The sequence below is a fragment of the Pseudonaja textilis genome, chromosome 9, assembly GCF_049901715.1.
Source record: "Pseudonaja textilis isolate UNSWEBS1 chromosome 9, rPseTex1.2, whole genome shotgun sequence".
In the NCBI taxonomy this organism is placed as follows: domain Eukaryota; kingdom Metazoa; phylum Chordata; class Lepidosauria; order Squamata; family Elapidae; genus Pseudonaja; species Pseudonaja textilis.
Genome location: NC_141998.1, coordinates 694509 through 713746, shown reverse-complemented (window position 1 = coordinate 713746; position 19238 = coordinate 694509). Strand labels below are relative to the sequence as shown.

The following is a 19238-nucleotide window of genomic DNA, read 5'->3' as shown; positions in this document are numbered from 1 at the left end:
CAATACCAATTAGCGCTCAAAAGCTTTCTCTCTGTCGGGAGGGGAACCCTGGGCATCCCATCCTATCCTGACCTGGGGAGCCGTTAGCACCACTTTAAAAAGAGAGGCAAATCAGTTCAAGTACAAAATAACCATGCGAGGAAGTACAACCATATTACAAAGTCCGTCTTCTCGATACTACAAATCCAACTTGGGTGGCCCTCAGCTGGGATCTCCTCCTCACCTACTAGCCAGAAGCGGTGATGTCGATCGAGTCATGGGGCTCATCCACACAGGGTTGGTTCAAGGGGGCCTGAAGTGACACTGAGGCCAAAAGGCCGCAACATCAACCAAGTGAAGATGGGGAGCAAAGGAGAACAACGGGAAGCCCCTCGATTGATCAGCAGCCCCACCAAGGAAGGGAATTTCGCGAAGGAGCTGCCTGGGCGGAGGGGGGCAGGAGGGGGTGGGAGGCTCCTTCCCCCTGGCCGACTTTGAAGGTCGAGGGAGCAGAGGGCAGCCCCTCGTGGCCCAGTCTGGCTGAGCTGAGAGCCGGAGGCAGTTGGCCACTTGGCAGGTCCAACGGTTTCGCTTCAGTTTGCGATACCCCGTCTGTTCCGCGTCACCTGGGAGGATTTGGCCGGGATTAAGCCCTGGAAGATCCAGGAAGTGCCTTCGTCCTTCTCGAAAACAATAGCCGCATTCGTGGCCAGGGGACGGGGCGCTGCCTTCAAAGTGGGACCCGGGTGGCTGCAGCAGCAGGTGTTCCTGGGCAGCTGCCGAAAGCTGAAAGCGCTGCTCCGCGTTGCCGGGCCTCCTGTTCCTCCCCACCTCAGGGCGGTCGAGGGAATCATCTGTCAGCTGTGAAAGCAGATCCCAGAACAAAACCCACTTTTGCAAGGGATTACAAAGACCAGGAAATACAGGTGATTACCAACAGGTGCCTTTGATACCTACATCCGCCTCCCTTTCTGGCCCTTTGAACTGACTTTGATATGCTGTAATTAGGGATTGCTGGCGAGGGGAGGAGCCGGCCTCTGCTGGCCTCCCCAAGATCCCTTTGAATGGCTTGTTTTGAAGTAGCGGATCAAAGGGTTTTTCAGAGACTGGGGGGTCCAAAGAGGAAGGAAAAGGGGAGCAGGTCACTATAAATAAGGTGGCGGGATGGCCCCAGAGGCAGGTGAACGCCTTCGTCCCCTACGCATATCCCAAGGGCTCCGTCCAAGGTGCCACGGAGCGATGTTTTAGCCCTGGGAACGGACGGCTTCCAGGGACGTCGCCAGGCACCGCCAAAGTCCTGCTGCAGGGCAGAAGATGGAGGCCACCTTCCTTCTGGGGCTCACCTGCCTTTGCTCCCCTCTGGCTGCTCTGGTCCTTGACTTCAATACCATCCGGGGCTCGTCCGAGGTGTCCAGTTCCAGGAAGGTGAGCGGTTTGGTGGGAACAGCGAGTTGCAGCGAAGGCTTCAGGCTGCGCTGGGCAGGAGCCTAATTTGGGGGCCGATTCTGGTACCACAGAGGGTCCCACCGAGGAGTCCAAAATGCAGGATCCTGGGAGGCTGATAACACACCGGAGGCTGTGGTGCATTGTTGGTCTTCGGGACCCGACTTCCAGGCCAGGGGCTTGCTCACCCACAGCTCCCTCCATTTCTCTCCCCCCCCTGCCCCCCGTTTCTGTTGGGGAGGGGGAGGGGATGTGCTTAGGGAACCTTCCAGCTGTTCTGCCGCAGCTCAAATAGGAGTTCCCAGAGGAAACCTTGGGAGCGAGGAGGAGTTTAGCCAGGGGGGGAACCAGCCAGTCTCCTCCTTTAGGTCACCTTGCTGAGCACGGCAGAATCCCCCCCCCCCTTACTGAAGCGGTCCTATGGGGGGGGGCATGTCTGTTTGAGCTGACCTGGACCACACCATTTCACTTAAAACATGGGGGGATTTAAGAGCCTGCCCCCACCCAGCCCCTCCTGCTCTGGGATAGAGTCCCCATTGCCCCCCCCCCGCCCCTGCCGGGGCCCCTCCAGGCAGAAAGAGGCGGCATTGCTTAGGATCATGTCCTCTAATGAAGACCCTTCCGTTCCCTGGTCTGTAGCCCCATACCCCAATTTAGCTCAGTACCCCACTGCCCCCTTTTCCTGGCAGGCTCTCGAGCTAAGACTTGCACCTCTGGATCTTTCTTCTTGCTGGTCCCCCTCTCTCCCCGCCCAGCCTGGGGTCTTCTAACAAGCCCCCCTCCCTCCCTCCTTTCTCTAGAGCACCCAATGCTTGACCGACAAAGACTGCTGGGGGGGCAAATATTGCTACAAGCCCCCCGAGGAACAGCTGCCCTTCTGTGCTCCCTGCCAGGGTTTGCGGAGGAGGTGCCAGGGGAACGGGGTCTGCTGCCCGGGGACCCTCTGCATCAATGGTACGTTCCAGCCACCGCAGCCCCTCCCCCTCCAGGCCTCGAGGGGGGAGAGCCGGCTGGGCTGGGGAGGGCCAGGGCCAGGGTGAGCCTATCGAGCGGACAGCCTCCACTCGCTTCCCCGCTGGGCCCAGGGTCCTCGGACTGAGGCCTCTGGGATCAGCTGCAGGCCTGAATCCATCCTGCCCGCTCTTGACCAGCTGCTCTTGGGTGTGACGGGATGGGAGCGCAAGGGGGGGGCGCGCAAGGGACGTGGCGGAGGGCTTTTTGTTGGGAATGCCAAAAGGCCACAAGCCCCTGTAGCCCCCCCCACCCCCTGTACCCTGAACCTCCCTCTCCCCAGGGAGGGGCACTGAGGGGGGCAGGCGGGGTGGGCAGAGGGACCCTCCCTCACCCCAGGCTCCTCTCTTCCACGCCAGAAGTGTGTGCCCAGGCCGAGGAGCAGAGAGACCGGCGGCCACGACCAGCTCAGGCCGGGCCTGCCTGGAAGGAGGGGACTCGGCCGAGGCCGCGCAGCCCAGGTAAGAGAGGGAGGGAGAGGAGTTGGGGGTGGCTTCCACCTACAGACGCCCGTTACCGGAACAGGTGGCCCCGTTGCATTAAATCTTCAGTGGGACAGGAGTGAATCCCTCTTGCTTGTGGATCCGAGGGAGGGGTCTTGTCTTGGGGGAGCAGCAGCAGGGCTCGAGCCAGGTAACACACCAAGCCATGAATCGTAGTCTGGCGTGTCCACAAGGCTACAAACCAGCAATGTGGCTTTTGGATGAAGAGTCAGGATCCGAGGGGGAGAGGCCGGTCCCAAGGTTTCCTTTCACTAGGGAGGCCACTGGGCGAGCTGAGGGCCGGCCACTTTCGGCCAAACTACCTCGCAGGTGGTTGTGACGATGACATTTGGGCCGCAGGGCCATCGCCCACCCTGGGGCAGTCCATTCCTGAGAAACCTACAGCAGATCGTGGTCTGTCGCAGGCTCTTCTTCCTCCCCTGGAGAGGCTGAGGTCCACCAGCCGCCTGCCCCTCGGTCGGCCTCCAGACCTTCCAGGACGACTAATATTGGGACGGGGGCCCACCTGAGCAGTTCGTCTGCACCCCAGAAAGTGGGGAGAAAGGAGGGAGGGAGGGAGGGCAATGCAGCCTCCGGAACCGGGGTTCGCTCCAGGGAGATCCCTGACCCCCGCCCGCCTCTTCCCACAGCTGGCACGGGGGAGCGCTGCCTCCGCACCTCCGACTGCGCCCAAGGCCACTGCTGCGCCCGCCACTTCTGGGCCAAGATCTGCAAGCCGGTCCTCCTGGAAGGGGCCGTGTGTTCCGGGCGAGGGCAGAAGGACGGCGGGGCGCCAGGCCCTGAAATCTTCCAGCGTTGCGGCTGCGCACCCGGCCTGGTTTGCCAACGGCCCCTCCGGGGCGCCCCGCAGAGAGCCCGGCTGCGCGTCTGCCGCGCCAACTGAGGCGGTTCTGAGCCTGGAAGAGGGCCGGAGCGGAGGGAAGCCGGAGCGGAGCGGGGGCGCCTGGATCAGCCCCCGAGGGCCTGGCGGGCGGGCTGGCTGCGCACCCGGCTTCCCGGACATTGCGCCCCCAAGGACCCGACTCGTCACGGAGCTGCACCGCGCTTGAGCTGGCAGGAAATTAACCAGCGCGAACTTTGCTGCCCCGTTTCGGCTCCTGTCTCTGACCCGGCTTCTCCCCGGGGTGGGGGTGGGGGGCAGGTGGGGGTCCCGATTACGTGTGTTCAAGGCACTCGAAGTAAAGCGATCCACAGACTCCTCCTCTCCTGCTTTCCCCGCTTTTGAGTATCAGCAGCTGGGGGGGGGGGATTTATTTTGGAAGGGGTGGGGGGCGCTGGAGGCAGAAGGCCACGGCAGGGGAGCCACGGTTCCTTCAGAAATGCCCACCTTAGGCCAGACCCGCTGATATTAACGTTGGTAAAGCTGGCTAGATCCGAGCGAGATTCCCTCCCCCCGCTTCCCTTTTGGGTCCAGCAGAACCAAAAGCCCCCTCCCCCCCCCGGTTCTTTTAAGCCCGTTGCCTAATGCAGGGGTCCCCAAACTTTCCGGCTGGTGGGGGGAGCGGCAGGTGCTCACAAGGCTTCGTTTGTGCAAGCAGCACACGTGCCCGCCATTCTCACAAACAGAGCTGTGCGTCTGAACAGGCCGTGGCCCGGTACTGAGGTCTGATCCGCGCATCGGGTCCCCCTGGCCGAAGGCAATGGAAGAAGCCGTTGTCCACCCCCCGCCAAAATCGGTAACATGTGAGAGCTCCGGGCAGGGAGGGGCCTTGCTGAGCCAAAGGAGGCCCCCCTCCCCTCCCCACTGCCTCTCTGCCCCCCCCCGCCCAGGGCCACCCCTCCCCCCTCCAGCTGGTCCCCCACAAAAGTACTTTTTGGCCTGGGTGGGAGGTGCAGCTGCCGTCGTCCTCCCCCCCCCACCTGACCAGGGGCTTTTGGGATGAGTGAGAAAGGACACTGAACAGGTACAAAAGGGGGAAGGGGCTTTGTCAAAAAGAAGCCGTTCTGCTGGCCGGTGTCCAAGGCAGCCACCATCAAAGCCGGGGCTTTGCGCAGGATTGGAGTCTCCCCTTGAAGTAGAACCCCCTCAAACGCTGGTGGGGGAAGAGGGGAAGGGCCCCCTGCCTTCATCCTTGCCCATAATGCACAATCAGTCCAGTCGAAGGGACCACGGATTTCTCAACCGTCGCCTGTGACCCACCCTACAGGTTACGACCGCTGCCTTCCTCAGTCACGGGACGGCATTTGGGGCGCTTGGCAACTGGCTCACAGTTGTGATGGGTTGCCACATACTACAGTCACATGACTCTGATTTCTGACCTTTTTGCCCCCCCCCCCGTCCCCACCCCCCCAAAAAAGCCATTTGAGAAGAATGGGTTGGGGTAGCAACCATGTGATTCAATTGACATGTCAAAGAATGTACTTGTCCACCCCAGACGGGGTGCCGAAATGCCCAGCCCGTGGGGGAGGAGCTGAGGGTCTCCTTTCACCCCCCTCTTCCTCCCTGGGAGAAGTGGGGGAGCAGCAGCGGCAGGGGCCGTAATGCCCGGGGAAGATGGGCCTCTTGGAGACCCCTCCCTCCTGCCTCCAACCCTCCCCTTAGCCAGGAAGGGGCTCCTCTGCGCCATCCACAGCCTCCCAGACGTCTTCCCCTGGGGACAGATTCCCGAGTCTTCCTGGCTGCTAAGGCAGAAAGGGGAATGTGTGTGTGTGTGTGTGTGTGTGTGTCTGTGTGTGTTCTGCTGCTCACAGAGACAACTACTGAACCCTACAGGTGCTCCAAGTGCAGAGCAGTGAATTCTAGAGTACTTGTGAAATAACGTCCAGTTCAACTACTTGCTGCCTGTGCCTAAGGAAACCTCCAAAATAGCACTGGAGCCTTTTTAACATGTAGGCCTCTCAGATGGTCTGCCTCTCGGGTCTTTGAACCGCCACCTGTTCCCTCACCACTTGGCTGGACTAAGCCCCCCCCCCCACCTGACTCAGTTCTAGGGCTGGATGTGGCGGTGTGGCGGCCACGTGTAACGCGAGACTTTTCGCTTGGGTTCAGATCCGTCCCAAAGGCGGCTTCAAAGACCCGCTGAGCTCTGCATTCTGCACATGCCACTGAGGCTCAGAGCCCCTGCGCGCAACCGGCCTGGCACCTTTCAACTTGATAGGGTTTTGGATGCTTTCTAGCCAAGCCTTCTGCAAAGTATTGAAAACGCAATTTTCTTGACCCAACATCTCTTCCGAGAGAAGCAAGCAAACAAATTTAAATCCATATTTTTCAAGGATTATTCCTTGGTTTAAACGACTTCTGATTTGCTGCAATTGGAACAGAGGAATAAGCACGAGAAATGCCTGCTTAAAATGAAACCAAAAGGGTTTGTAAACGTCTCTACTCACTCGCTCTCCTTGGGGAAGGAAGGAGTCGGAGCAGGAATCGCATCCTTGTCCAGGAGGTTTCTTGTGGACAGAATCGCTCCAGCTCCCCGATGCAAGGGCAGCTTTTAAGGGAGCAGCCAAGCTGAAACTGACTACGTGATTCTATGTCCTTATTTGCTACTGATTATTTTAGGAGGTTAGAAACAGGGTAACTTAAAAGGAAGACTGAATTTCCTTTTTAAAACCAAGCCAAAGTAGTCTTTCCTGTTTATTGGTTAGGGTGACGGTTTGACTTGCACACTTGAAGCAGGTTTTAAAAAAAACTTCCATTGCCACCCTCCCCGCCCGCCTGCTTCCCACAAGAGGACGGAGCGGTCAAGTCTCGTCCCAGGACAGCTTCCCGCTCTGCTTCCAGCGCCTGGGGGGTCAAGGGGGGGCAGGCTATTCACTCCGCTCTTTGGGCTCCCGATATGGCCACTGGATGTAGTCAAAGACGTCCTTCTCGCTGTCCACAGGGAGTGGCTCCCCTGCAACGCCTGCCAATTCAGAGCCAGAGAGATCCACTTGGTCACCCCCCTAGTAAGAGATCCCCAATTCTCCGGCCAGAAGGTCTGCTAAGCGAACAGGAGGAGGAGGAGGTCTAAGACGCACAGGCAGTGTGGCCCAGTGGAAACAGCTTCCACTTGCCCAGGTGTGAGCGTGCCCGATTCGGCTTCCTCCTAGAGGAAAGATCCTTCAGACCTTCGACCAGCCGTTACAGGGAGACAGGAACCAGGAAAGGGGAACAAAAAGGCTGGGCGGCTATTAGCAGGGTCAACAAATGCCCATCGACGCCCAAAGCACTCCTCCTCCTCCTTGACCCCAGGAAGCTTTCGCCTCATCCTGAACTTCTGAGGAGGACTGGACAATGCAACCTGGCTTTGCTGGACCAAAATTTGGCCTTGGTGGCAGGACACTCGGACCACCAAGCTCTTTGGGAGCCAGACGATGCAGGACCCTTACCAGTGACGCCCAGAGGCCGGATGGTGTACTCATTCAGGGTGAAGCCCATTTCCAGGGCGTGGGCTCGCATGTTCTTATTGAAGAGGTCACTTCCGGTGAAGTAGAGGACTCCACAGTAATACTGGTCCTTGGGGATCAACCTGGAACACGGCAGAGAGAGAGAGGCGCTGGCCTCGGTAGATAGTCCTCGACTTACCATGTTTCGTGGTTACAATGCAAGGCTGCCAGGGAAGCCCAGCGAGGCTTGGGGCGTCTGTGGGAGGCTGAAGCATGAAGGGGCATGTGTGAAGATACCAGGGGTGTGTGGTGAGCTTGGGGAGAGTGCGTGGGAGTGTGAAGGAGGCACACGCAAGTGGCGAAGGAGGCGAAGGGAGACGCAGGGAGGAGTCCTTGTTCTGCCTGAGATTTACCGGATGTCAATTCTCCTGTAAGGACAGGCAGCCTCGTCGTCTTTACTTGGGAGCCGACATACGCCCTAGAACCAGGAAACGAGAAACAATTCATTGTAGGTCTCCTTTTTTTCCCAATAGGGCGAATAAGAAGTATAGAAAAGCAAGAAACCTGACAAATGTTATAAACCTTTTAGAGCGCTCTTCCGTCAGTCCATCAGTTGCATATTAATTCAATGGACCCCTATCCCCAAGAGAAGACCTATCCAGTATAGACAAGTTCAAGTCACCAGGACCAGAGGGATTACACCCCAAGGTTCCGACGGAACTGGCCGACATGATCTCAGAACCCCTGGACCCCTATCTTTCAACGGCCCTGGAGCGCTGGGGGACGAACAGAGGCCTGGGAAAGGGTCGGTGCGGGTCCCCTTCCCAGTTCCGACTCATTTGCACCGTTCAGCATTCTGCAGTCTGACACCATTTACTTCTGTGGGGTTGGCGTCTTCCCCAATTCCTAGGCAACACAGACAGCTACGGCAAAGCACCTCAACCAGGTTGGCCACCGAGTTAAGGAAGTCTGGATGGGAGGGGCTCATGGAACCCCCTCCGGTCAGGAGAGGATTACAGACCAGCCACCCTGGAGGCTAGGCTCTCCCCCTCAGAGGCAGGACATTTTAAGACCCTCAAGGTATTCGTTTGGGGGGGAGACGACGACTCACCATGAATTTTGTTTCCCCCTTTGAGAGCGTGTCCGTAACGAAGTGAACGCTTTCCAGCTGCTCCACCACTTGATGCAGAAGCTTTGGCTTGAAAAGAAACAACCCCGTCACAATCAGGAAGAGAATCAAACTGCTTGAGAATGTTATTGTGGTGCCTCATCTGGACCTGGGAAAAGTTGAGGGATGGTTTCAGGCCCGGCACAGGAATCTGGGGAACGCTGGGATTACTGTCCTTGGGACGATCCAGAGAAAAATAACCACAGAAGTTATGCCAAGGAAAGATGGTATTTGTACCCCGGGGCTGGACTCGGGCATCCTCAAGTGATCCTATCTGAGCTTGGCTGTTTTCTTGCAGGCCTTCCGTGACCCAGCTAAGGAACATCATCAGTGCCAGGAGGGAATGGGTGTGTGTGTGTGTGTGTGTGTGAGTTACTCTCTTTTTATATATTAGTGGCCTGCTGTGTTCTTCCCAGTTGAAACTATGGCTAAATTTGTCCATATGTGATGAAATGAACGTGCTTTCATCCCGTCTTCTGACTGGGTCTTCATGGATAGGCTCTGCTAATCTTCTCCCAGTTTGTCCGACGTAGCAGTGGCCGTTACAGCTCTTACGCTGTGTGTGCTGGAGAGGATTTCCGTTTTTCCTTCTGGGACTGCTGGGTCTTTCTTTGGGTTTCCTTTGGATGTTCTGGTTTACGTGCTTTGGTGATGCCACCGAATTGTGACAATCCGCTGGTGCTTTCGGAAGGCTTTTAAGCGTCAGTGTTATTCTTCCAACAGCAGAACCCGGCGGGTGGGTCTTTTTCGCTCCTTTTCTTTCCCATTCACGTCCCTCAAAGAACCAAGAGGACCCAAATGGGGTCACACGGCCACTGCGGCTGGGATGATGAAAGGCATTTCTCTCTCTCAGGGTCTTTGTCTTAAAACAGCGCCCCTCCTCCCAGGATGAAACTCAAAGGGGGGTGGGGGGGAGCTCCCTTCTCGGTTACAAACAGCCCAGTAGTCTGGGAGGCAGACCACCCACGCAGCCAGGGCGGCCAAGTGGCTTGAACAAGACCAAAGCCTGCCTCCGATGAGGGATGGCTGACAGCCCATTAACCACGAACAGCCCGAGGGCTCTTACTCCAAGGCCTAAGGACAGCAGAGCCAGGCCTTACGTACGCAGAGATCGGTCCCAGCTTTTTAGCCCTTTATTGTCCTGGTTCTTCTCTGCGACATCCAGCCACAAGGACCGTGCCATTTCGACCTTCAACAATATGAAACAAGAATTCCCCATGGAAGCACTGACACCCCCACCCCCCACACACACACAAAAAGAAGGGGGCCCCACGGCCAGTTTTGTTCTATTTGGGGTCCCTCTGACTGGTCAGCCAGATCGATGTTCTCCTGCAGATTTCAGACCCTGTAGCAGGGACTGAATCTATGGGCCTGGGCCCTGAGATGCCTGCATACGGTGCATTAACTCTAGGAGCCAGGCAGGCACTGGTGCTCCGTGGTTGCAGGAAGGAATTAGGTCCAGCTGTATAACTCTAGATAGTCCGCCGACCCATCAGCTCTCATGCGTTACAGGATGTCGCACCTCTGCGTGCAGGGTTTTACACTGGCAGCGAGTCTGAGCTCCACCGAAGGCTATCAGGCTGCTTTAGGGATCCAGAGCAGTGCAAAACCAGCCCTGCCGATGCCTCCAGGTGCCCCTGAAAACACCCCATGGTGAATGCCCCAATGGGCTGGGCGGGTGAGGGGTCTGAAATAATCTAACCCCCCTCTAAAGGGAAAGTGGGTGATGGAACTCTTCTGGAAGCTTCTGTGCAAGCATCAACGACAGTTTTGACAGTGATGCGAACAGAACGAAAACTGCTAAAAGCTGTAAGAAAAGATGTGTTGCTTCTTTCGGCAATGAGGACCCTTCCTTTTATTCAGACAAATACTACGTCCCTAACCTTTGCATTGGTGATAAAAAAAAGTCAGGCTGTGCAGGAAATGGCAATATTTTTAAAAGAGATTAATGCCAAAGTAATTTGCCCTCTTTCAGGGTAGGTTCTTGGATTTCCTGGGAACATAAAAAGCACCACTGGATTCCGATAACTGCTGGTCTCTTGATTACAACAGGATTACCCCAAAAGAAAACTGACCTTTTTGGCAGATTCTGAAGTGAAGTCTGGGTGGGTGAGCAGGATATCCATATCTCCACTGGATTCTGCACCTTTCAAAGTCAAGCCGAGCAGCAGAAGTCAGTTCAGCCTTAGATATAAGATCCAATTTAAGAAAAATATGTGGAGTGCTACTAAAAGTGACAGGAGGAGATTGGTACTTTCAGACTTGCACAGTTCTGTTAATGAAGCCTTACATAATTGGCTCAGCTGGTCAGTTTTTCTGTCTGGTTTACCTGGGAGGGCCAACATCAATACTGCAGCACTGAAAGTACACATTTCCTGCTGCCTCTAAAACAGTCTACAGTATAAAAACAGCGCACAAGATAAGGAAGGGGGAGAGACCCTGGAAAGAGTGCAGAGAGAAGGGTGGGTAAGTCCCTTTCTCCGAGGTTGCTGTCATTGCAAACTGTCGTTAAGCAAACAATCATTAAGTCAGGAACTATCTGTTATCGGAGCACTTCAAACTTCCAAGACATTCTTTGAGGGACCACAGTGGGTTTGCTTTGGCGGGGGGGGGGGGGACACGGAACACCAACCTCGGCGAAAACTGCCACAAACCGTAGCGATGTAGGCAGGGTCTACTTTCTTCACTTCGCTCAGTACGACGTCCTGTTGTGAAGAAAGAGGTCAAGACATGTGATCTCTCGTGAATTCTTACGCCTTTTTTTCTTCAGGGGAAGGAGGTATCATTGATTACCTGCATTTCAAGCATCTCCTTCCTAGGAATTCTTTTTTCAAAGTCTTTGAAGTATCTGTGCGTGCAAAATAAAGGATAAATCAGGGATGAATTGTGACTGGGATCCACCACAGATTTATTTTCAAAGAAATTCTGCTGAAATGAAATGCTTAGATTGGCATCAGAAGCACATCACCATTAAAGACAATTTCCATGCATATTAAGACTTATTTTAAAATATCCATTATACTGAATATTTCTGACATCAGATAAGTTTTACAGCAGTTCATCCTAAATAACAACTAAATGATGCAAATAAAAATTCTACTGCTATGCCCTGCCATGCCCTTTCTACTATTACGAAAGAAATAACAAGGAGCACTAACAGATTACACAAGAAAGGTTTTTCACAAGTGTGATAGAATTTTTAAGTAATCAAACAACATTGGCATCTGCTTTGAGAATAGAAATGTCTATTTTCAAGGACACCCTCTATAAGTTTCCATGCATCTAATTGTTCCTCTAAAAAACCAAAATGGAAAATAATCTGCTTCCCTCCTCACCCTAGAGTCGACAGTTAGCCTCTTGTGGATCAAAATAACCATATGTCAGAAATGAGGTGCCTTTCCTAGGCACGAAAACTCTGTCTTCCCGTCCCTCAGATGAACCAAGTAAACAGATCTTACTTTAATCCAATGCGTTGATGATGATTCAATTTATTTTCATTTTTCCTTAAGTCTAGAAAAAACAACATGGAACCAGTTAAGTATTAAGTCTTTCAGAGACAGCGGGAGGGAAGGAGAGGGAGAGAGAGAGGGAAGGAGGGAGGAAGGTGTCAGAAATTTAATTACTGCAGAAACAATTTGTGTTATCCGTGTTAAATTTAATATTCCATCAACTCACAACATTCTTTTAGCAAAACAAAAATGCTATAACAGCTAACATATCATACATTTTTTTTAAAAAAACGATACATCGGTTACACTGACATAAGATCATCCTGCAGAAGAATCAAGTCTAACCGAGCAACAAGATTATCTTGACCTGGGGAGTCAGACTCTGCTTGCCAATGTGCAGAAGGGTGTCTGCTTATCTGTTTTAGCCGGGTGCTCAACAAATCTCTCAAAGTGGCCATACACCTTCAGATGTAAATGCAGATATGCAAGTAATAACCTCTTAATAGCTCACCTTCCAATGTTTTAATACCTTCATCTACTAGTTTCCTGGCAGCAGCAGGACTGCAGAGAAAAAGGTAACTCATTAACAGCTGGACAGAATTTCCACTGCAAAATCTCAGTAGAACTCAAATTAACACTACATCCGAGCAAGAAAACTGATGGATTATTTAACCCAAATGGTAGCAATTAATTCAGAAAGGTAAGATAGCGGCAACTGAAAATCTTTGGGAAGCAAAGAAAACTAAAGCTATTCAGAGCTGAGGAGATATCAAACAATGACAGAGAAGATTTACAGTATTTATTTTATTTGGTGTATGGCAAGGGTCCACAACCTGTGGCCGATTCGCAACTAGGCCACGAGGGGTGTGCCAGCACACTGGCCCTCGCAGCCACCCTCGGCCCACAGCTTCAAACAAATGCTCGCCTGCCCCTCATGCAAAACCATCCCCTCTTCCCACCCCCCACCCTCTGGGGCTGGGCCACCAACCCAGAAAGGTTGGGGAATGCTGGCATAGGGCATCTACAGAGGTCACGCACAGAGAAGATGTAATTGGGCTTTGTTAAAATATACAGAATAAAATTTATTTAGTATTATTTTGTTTGGGAAACCTGATTCCTATTTTTTAGATTTCAATTATTTGCCTTTTTCAAACACCCCTTTTGACAGTTTAAGATTAAATATGCCTATCAATTTACCCTATGCCACTAACTCTGGTCAATAAATTGATAGAAGAACTTGTGTCATCTTGTCGAATCTAGAGGAAGGAAAATATGATAAAATGACTACTTTGTACACACACACACACACACACAAAGAGGAAGACTGATAGCATAGCTGGGCTGAAACATTATCACCAGGATACATGAGAGCATGTTAGCATGTGAATTGCAAAGACAGGATGATATGAAATGAAAAAATATATAAAATAAGACCAAAAATTCAAATATCTACCTTTTCTATCTTACGTAATTTTCCAGTAGATAAAAATTCATCGATCTTTTCAGCAATTTTAGTTCCTACGCCATCCTAAAGTATGAAGTTGACATTAAAAAAAACCCAGTCTTACATTTAGTCATCAGTGACATCAGACAACAAGCTCTTAGCATACAAACACACATGAATGTTTTCAGTTCAGTAATTTCTCCAAAATTTCTCAACTGTCCTTTTCAGCAAAAGAGGACCCATTTTCTGTAAAACAGAAATATGAGATTTCTATGAACCTGTCCAGTGAACACCTTCTTGCTAAATGGATTTAATTATATTTAGAATATTTAGAATCAAGCAATTTCTCAATGAAGTTTGACTGAAATACCAACCATTAAAAACTCCCAAAGAATTTTGGAAAATTCCTTATTCTTATTAGCTCCAGAACTTACCAATTTCTTTGCTTCAGATCCACTTTTAATCTTGTTAGGGTACTTGGATATTACAGATGCTGCTTTCCTGCAGGGGAGGAGAAGAAAAACTTTTTTGGGCAGCGCTGTCAGTCTACGGCAGGGGTCCCCCGCAACTCTGGCTCACTGCCAATCACACAGGACCATCCCTTCTCCTCCCCCCCGTCCCCTGCTGGCCCACCAAGCTGGAAAAGTTGGGGACTGCTGGTCTATGGCAAAAGAGTTTTCCAAATTGCATGACAACATTCCAAGAACAGCCTTTTTCAAGAAAGAAACACCAGGAAAATTCTCCACTGTATTTTCTAAAACACCACTGAGAGATTCCACGTGAAACAGATTAGATGATTGTTCCCAAAATGTAAATCTTACCTGTAAGCATTGTATTTATGAATAGCTCTATTCACATTCTTTTCGTAGTTGGCCAATTCTGAAAAAAGTAATAAAGAACAGCATAAATTAATACAAGTCTCAATTTAAGTATTTAATTATTTTAAAAAAATATGGCCAGTCAACTCAATGATTCTGGGCAGATTATAGGGGTAACAGTACAAAAAGTAGTAACCTCCCATCCCTTGGTGACAAATATGTAAGCACTGTATTTATGAATCTGAAGAGGGCTTTGGATAGGAGATGCTCTCGCAATCTGATCGATATGGAGCGCTTTTGCAAGGAAGAGTGGCAAAGATGCCCCAAAGACTGAATGTTAGGTTGTCTAAAAGCAAAAGATAAACAAATTATTCATTTCAGTTTTTGTGCACTTAGGCAACCATGTTATTAGATGGGTTTTTTTTTTTACTGTTTTCCCCATTAAAAATATTTCTTTATTGAAAAATAAATTGAATCACACAGCTTATACTGAGCGGTGGTGGCCCAGTGGTTAGAGGGCAGTACTGCAGGCTCCTTCCGCTGAAGGCAGTTCAAATCTCACCAGGCTCCAGGTTGACTCAGCCTTCCGTCCTTCCGAGGTGGGTAAGTCAGCAGAAGCCAGAAGGGTTTTTTAGGAAGAAGTTTTGAGGCTGTTCAGGACAGGGCTCTCCAACCTGGGGGCCCTTTAAGCCTGGAGGACTTCAACTCCCAGAATTCCCCAGCCGGCTTTGCTGGGAGTTGAAGTCCTGGGAATTCTGGGAGTTGAAGTCCTCCAGGCTTAAAGGGGCCCGGGATGGAGCGATGCGCAAGGCGTGCCTAGATATTCCCACAGCCCGCTTCCATGAGGCTTTTGTGCCGCCGAGGCTCACGAAGGACACACGGAGGCCCGCGGGGAGAGGCGGGTCCGAGGGAAAGACTCGGCCGCGGCGTCCCCTCAGAAGCCCACCCAGGGTCTCCCGAGCGCTGCTTCCAGTTCCCCCGCGCCTTAGCATCAACACCGCCGTCCCCCCTCAACTCCCCCCGGAGCTCCTCTCCGCCCCGTCCCCCGCTGGCCGGCCCTCCGCCTGGGGCGGCGGTACCCACCGCTGAGGAGGTCGGTGATGGCCTGGTTGGGGTTCTCCTGCGGGGCCTTGCGCTTGCTCATCGCGCCGGGCCTCTCTGCACGTTCCTAGCTCTCTGGATGGCCGGCCTGGGTGGGGGAGGGAGTGGGGAGAGAGAGTGTGAAAAAAAAGGCCGAGGCGGAAGTGACGCACGCGGCAGCTCCGGAAGTGGGGTAGCCGGCTGCGAGAGGCCGAACGATGTAAGTGGGGCTGAGCGGCCCTCACCCGCCCCCGCATCCCCGGTCTCCCCCCGGCTGCTAACCGCCGCCTCTCCTTCTTCTCCCCGCAGGGCAAAGGTCACCTTCAAGATCACGCTCACTTCGGACCCGCGCCTGCCTTACAAAGTGTGAGTCCCAATGCAACGGCTCGACACGTCACGCTGCGCCTGAAGCTCCCATTTGCAACCTGCGGGGGCGCGCGGCGTCATTTACCCCCCCCCTCCTCTCCCCCCCCACATGGCCGGTCCCCAAAGGTCGGGGGGTCCCCGCTGCTCTGGAGGACCGGCTGCTGTCCCGTGGGGGGCGGGGGAGGGACCGGGAGCCGAAAGGAAGCCGGGTCCAGGAGGGGAGGGGATGAAGACCAAGCCTGGTCAGGTCGTCCGCAGGGTCTCCTGCTTGGGCAGAGGGGTTGGACTAGATGGCCTATAAGGTCCCTTCCAACTCTGTGAATCTGAACCTGATGGGAGGCTCCCGGGATCCCCCCCCGCAGTCACCGCCCAGGCCTGGCAGACGTGGCAGGGAAGCCCGGAGGAATCGCTCTTTGCATTCTTGCAGCCCCCAGGGAGCTGAGCTGGGCTTCCTGCCGTAAAATGGGACGCAAGCCCCCCACCCCCCCCACCCAAAGCCAGGGGTTAGAGACGGGTGCTGGGACTGGGTTCTTAAAAAAGCGGGGGTGGGTGGGCTTTGGTGTAGAAATCCGTAGGGGTCACTCGTTTTAGAGAACTACCTGTTTTTTGCAGGTTAAGTGTGCCTGAAAACACGCCTTTCACTGCCGTCTTGAAATTTGCTGCGGAAGAAGTGAGTGGTTTTCAAATCGTCCAAATAGATCCTTTTTTTTTTTGTAGCAACGTCTTGTATAAAAGATACAAAGAGATAACCTTTTTTATTTGGCAATTTGGAAATGGAATAAAAAGAACAATATAGAACGGGATAGTGTCGCTTTCCTTCTTGCAAAGGAGGAGTGACACGAATTAATTTTTTTACCAAGAGGAATGGCACGGTATTCTTTTAACGTCTTGTATTTCTCTTCAATTTAGTTCAAAGTCCCTGCAGCTACAAGTGCCATTTTAACAAACGGTGAGTTTACATGTGCGTCTCACAGGACTTGGCTCCACTCTGGAAAGGCGCTTTTTCAAAAGGCAGCTGGACTGTTTTTTTCCTTGAGGAAGAAGCAAGTTTTTTCCGCAAGGGGAAAAAAAAAAAAAGAGTCCAGTTGCATTTTGCAAAAGTGCCTTCGAGGCAACGATGACCTGGGTGACTAAGAGTCTCCCCAGAGATGGTTCCACCCTGCAGTGTTTGGGATTCGAGGCAGGAATGCAGCTCCTGTCCGTAACGGCTTCGTCTTGTCTTGGATTTGTAGGGCTGCCACCCCGTCTGACCCAGGGAACGGCAGGCTGCTTGAAGGAATTGCAGGCCGAGTCCTCGTGCTCAGCGGCATTTTTTGCCTTTAAAATCCTGCACAGTCCTAGTTCTAAAAATAGCACTGGTGACTTGTTAATGCCCATCCTGTTGAAACCCAGTAACAAGGCTTGTCTACTAGTTCCGGATCCCACGTGGTTAAACCATGCTAGCTTTTGCATAGAGGGTACAATTATACTTTTCTTAATTACATTTTTTAATCTCATGAACTGGGCAAGAAAGAACCTGATTCTTGTTTCAGTAAAGATTCCATTCCTTTTCATGGGATCCAGAGGGGAAATACTGCAGAAGAATCTCACTAACCTCTTTTAATTTCTTCCCCAGATGGAATAGGGATAAACCCTGATCAGACAGCTGGTAAGTGCCTATAAAATTCAGAGTATTTTGTAATGAATTCTGTCAAGTACTGCTGTAGATATTAAAGAAATGGGCTAGCAAGAAATAGATTTTTCCGCCATATCACATCAATAAAGCATGTGGCATCTCCTGACAACTTTTTCCAAACATTTCTGAACACAAAATAATTATGTTAAGACATGAATTGTCAGGTGTTCTAGTGGTGAATGATGACTTCTGCAGTTCAACAGATTCTGGAAAGCTTGAGATTGCTGACCTTTGTGAAAATATGCTCTCCTGAGACATACATACAGCTGAGCATTTGCAAGTGTGAAGTATTTTCATCACTCTGTGCTTTTACATTATTGCTGCTCTTTTTACAATAAGCTCATAAATTGTGGTTCTGCTAGGTCCAGACAAGCCATAACCTATTTGGTTAATGTGTGCTTCGGATGTTCTGTGTGATCCCTGCAATCTTTTTTTTTTATAATTTATGATAAACGATAAAATACTTCACCTTGAATATGACAACATCAAGAGTGTCACTTTTTTAGAAACAGGTTTCGTTTAGATTCTGAAATTTGAAACAAACCTCGTCTCTTACCCAACAGGAGAATATTTTTTTTCCCCCAGATCTGCAAAAATGTTTCGTGAACAAAGAAAAAGGACTTTGTGAGTTCAGATGTCTTGAGTAGGAGTACAGGGTGTGCTATAGTTCCTTACAAAGGTCTGGCCTGCTGCCATATTCTCTCCGCTATTCCCTAGTAGTGGAGAAGTAAAACATGCAGATTTTATTTTTTTAGAGCTTGCTTCTTTCCTGCTGAACTTTGCAAAATCATGTTTATGTCTTTTCTAAAACCTTTAATTAAAGCACAAATAAAAACCTCTTGTGTATCCTTTTAGGTAACAAACCTTTTCTTTTCCCAGGGAATGTTTTCCTGAAACATGGCTCAGAATTGCGGATTATTCCCAGAGATCGTGTGGGAAGATACTGGCACGTGCAGGGGCCACATACACTTAGATAACAGAACCAGCGGGCAAATACATCAACTGGCATGTCATCCAAGAATTTTGCATACCTTGCATTTCTGTATAAAATCATTGTTACCACAGTGAACTCATGATAAGGAGCCAGAATGTTATTTTTGAACAATGTCTAGAGGAGAATCTCATCACCACTACCATGTCTGCCTTCTTCTTTTGAAGCCTGTAGGCTTGTTTGCTTTCGGGGTTCCCCAGTTCACTTGGCGCAGACATTGCTATCCAATGGATGGTGTTTCCTGTTTCTTTGAAATGAAATGGAAAGCATTTTCTTGTGTTTACCAGCAGTGGGACAACAGCTACTTTTGCAGCCAAAGCAAAGCAGTTCATTAACACATTGACAAAAGATTAATTTGGTTTACACAATGTAATCATGTATTTGAGTATTATAAAAAATATCATGGCACATACCTCCAATGTTTGCTAAAAGTTTGTGTAACTATTAGGAATCCTTTATTACATTCCAAGCAAAAAAGGCCATTTAAATAGCATGTTATCATTGTGGATGCTTATATGCTTAAATTGCGTTAATGTTGGTTCCTTGAAATCGTAAGATTTGTTATGTAATGTGTAGTTTCAGGAGAGATGTTTTTATATGGAAATGCATTTTACCATGGATAATAAATTATATTTCCGAGCCCGACTGGCACAAAACATAAAACCTGCTCACTATTTCATGAGAGTTTTTGAAATTTCCCAAGAGGCTCTGGTAGCTGGTTCCCACTAATCTTTAGGCTTGTGTGGGTTCAGATTTAAACCTTTCGATGTGTTTCTTTTATTTTCCTGATTTTTGAGTAAAGTCTGCTATAGAAACTGCATATTACCCCTAACCTCACTTGATGTTTTGTTTTTGGAAGTAAAATAAAGTGTCCGTTAGCAACTAAAGCTGTCTTACTGGCTTGTGGGTTCTCAAAAAAAGATATCAGGAATATTTCTGCTCAGCCTTGAAATACTAAAAGGCTGAAGTTTGCAAGCAGATTAACACTGGCTGCTATTGAGCAAGA

At 51.0% G+C, this 19238-nt stretch overlaps 3 protein-coding genes across 6 annotated transcripts; 2 read left to right on the top strand and 1 right to left on the bottom strand.

The window, feature by feature from the left end:
* The first annotated feature begins 515 nt into the window (after positions 1–515).
* DKK4 (dickkopf Wnt signaling pathway inhibitor 4) lies at positions 516–4132 on the top strand. 2 transcript variants are annotated; one of them, XM_026715152.2, is made up of 4 exons: positions 516–1404; positions 2223–2376; positions 2793–2894; positions 3566–4132. In XM_026715152.2, exons 1-4 carry the CDS (start codon positions 1294–1296, stop codon positions 3817–3819), a joined length of 621 nt encoding a protein of 206 aa, XP_026570937.1. In that variant the 5' UTR covers positions 516–1293; the 3' UTR covers positions 3820–4132. The 2 variants fall into 2 exon arrangements, with proteins under 2 accessions (XP_026570937.1, XP_087794746.1); XM_087938620.1 differs by lacking the exon at positions 516–1404 and adding an exon at positions 1826–2053.
* Positions 4133–6497: 2365 nt separating this feature from the next.
* POLB (DNA polymerase beta) lies at positions 6498–15339 on the bottom strand. Of its 3 annotated transcripts, none has more exons than XR_015744597.1 (14): positions 15204–15338; positions 14124–14181; positions 13737–13803; positions 13312–13386; positions 13056–13114; positions 12370–12419; positions 11868–11919; positions 11203–11257; positions 11042–11114; positions 10485–10555; positions 8353–8518; positions 7655–7719; positions 7245–7384; positions 6498–6778 (listed from the first exon to the last, which is right to left on the bottom strand). XR_015744597.1 is itself a non-coding variant. In XM_087938618.1 (14 exons), exons 1-14 carry the CDS (start codon positions 15262–15264, stop codon positions 6684–6686), a joined length of 1008 nt encoding a protein of 335 aa, XP_087794744.1. In that variant the 5' UTR covers positions 15265–15339; the 3' UTR covers positions 6498–6683. The 3 variants fall into 3 exon arrangements, 2 of the variants coding, with proteins under 2 accessions (XP_087794744.1, XP_087794745.1); XM_087938618.1 differs by having other exon boundaries at positions 8353–8439; positions 15204–15339; XM_087938619.1 differs by having other exon boundaries at positions 6498–6853; positions 8353–8439.
* A 34-nt stretch (positions 15340–15373) lies between these two features.
* On the top strand, positions 15374–18895 carry UFM1 (ubiquitin fold modifier 1). The gene is made up of 6 exons (XM_026715172.2): positions 15374–15420; positions 15510–15566; positions 16179–16236; positions 16476–16515; positions 17182–17214; positions 18121–18895. Coding segments are annotated over exons 1-6 (288 nt in total). The 5' UTR covers positions 15374–15418; the 3' UTR covers positions 18219–18895.
* The last annotated feature ends 343 nt before the right edge of the window (positions 18896–19238 follow it).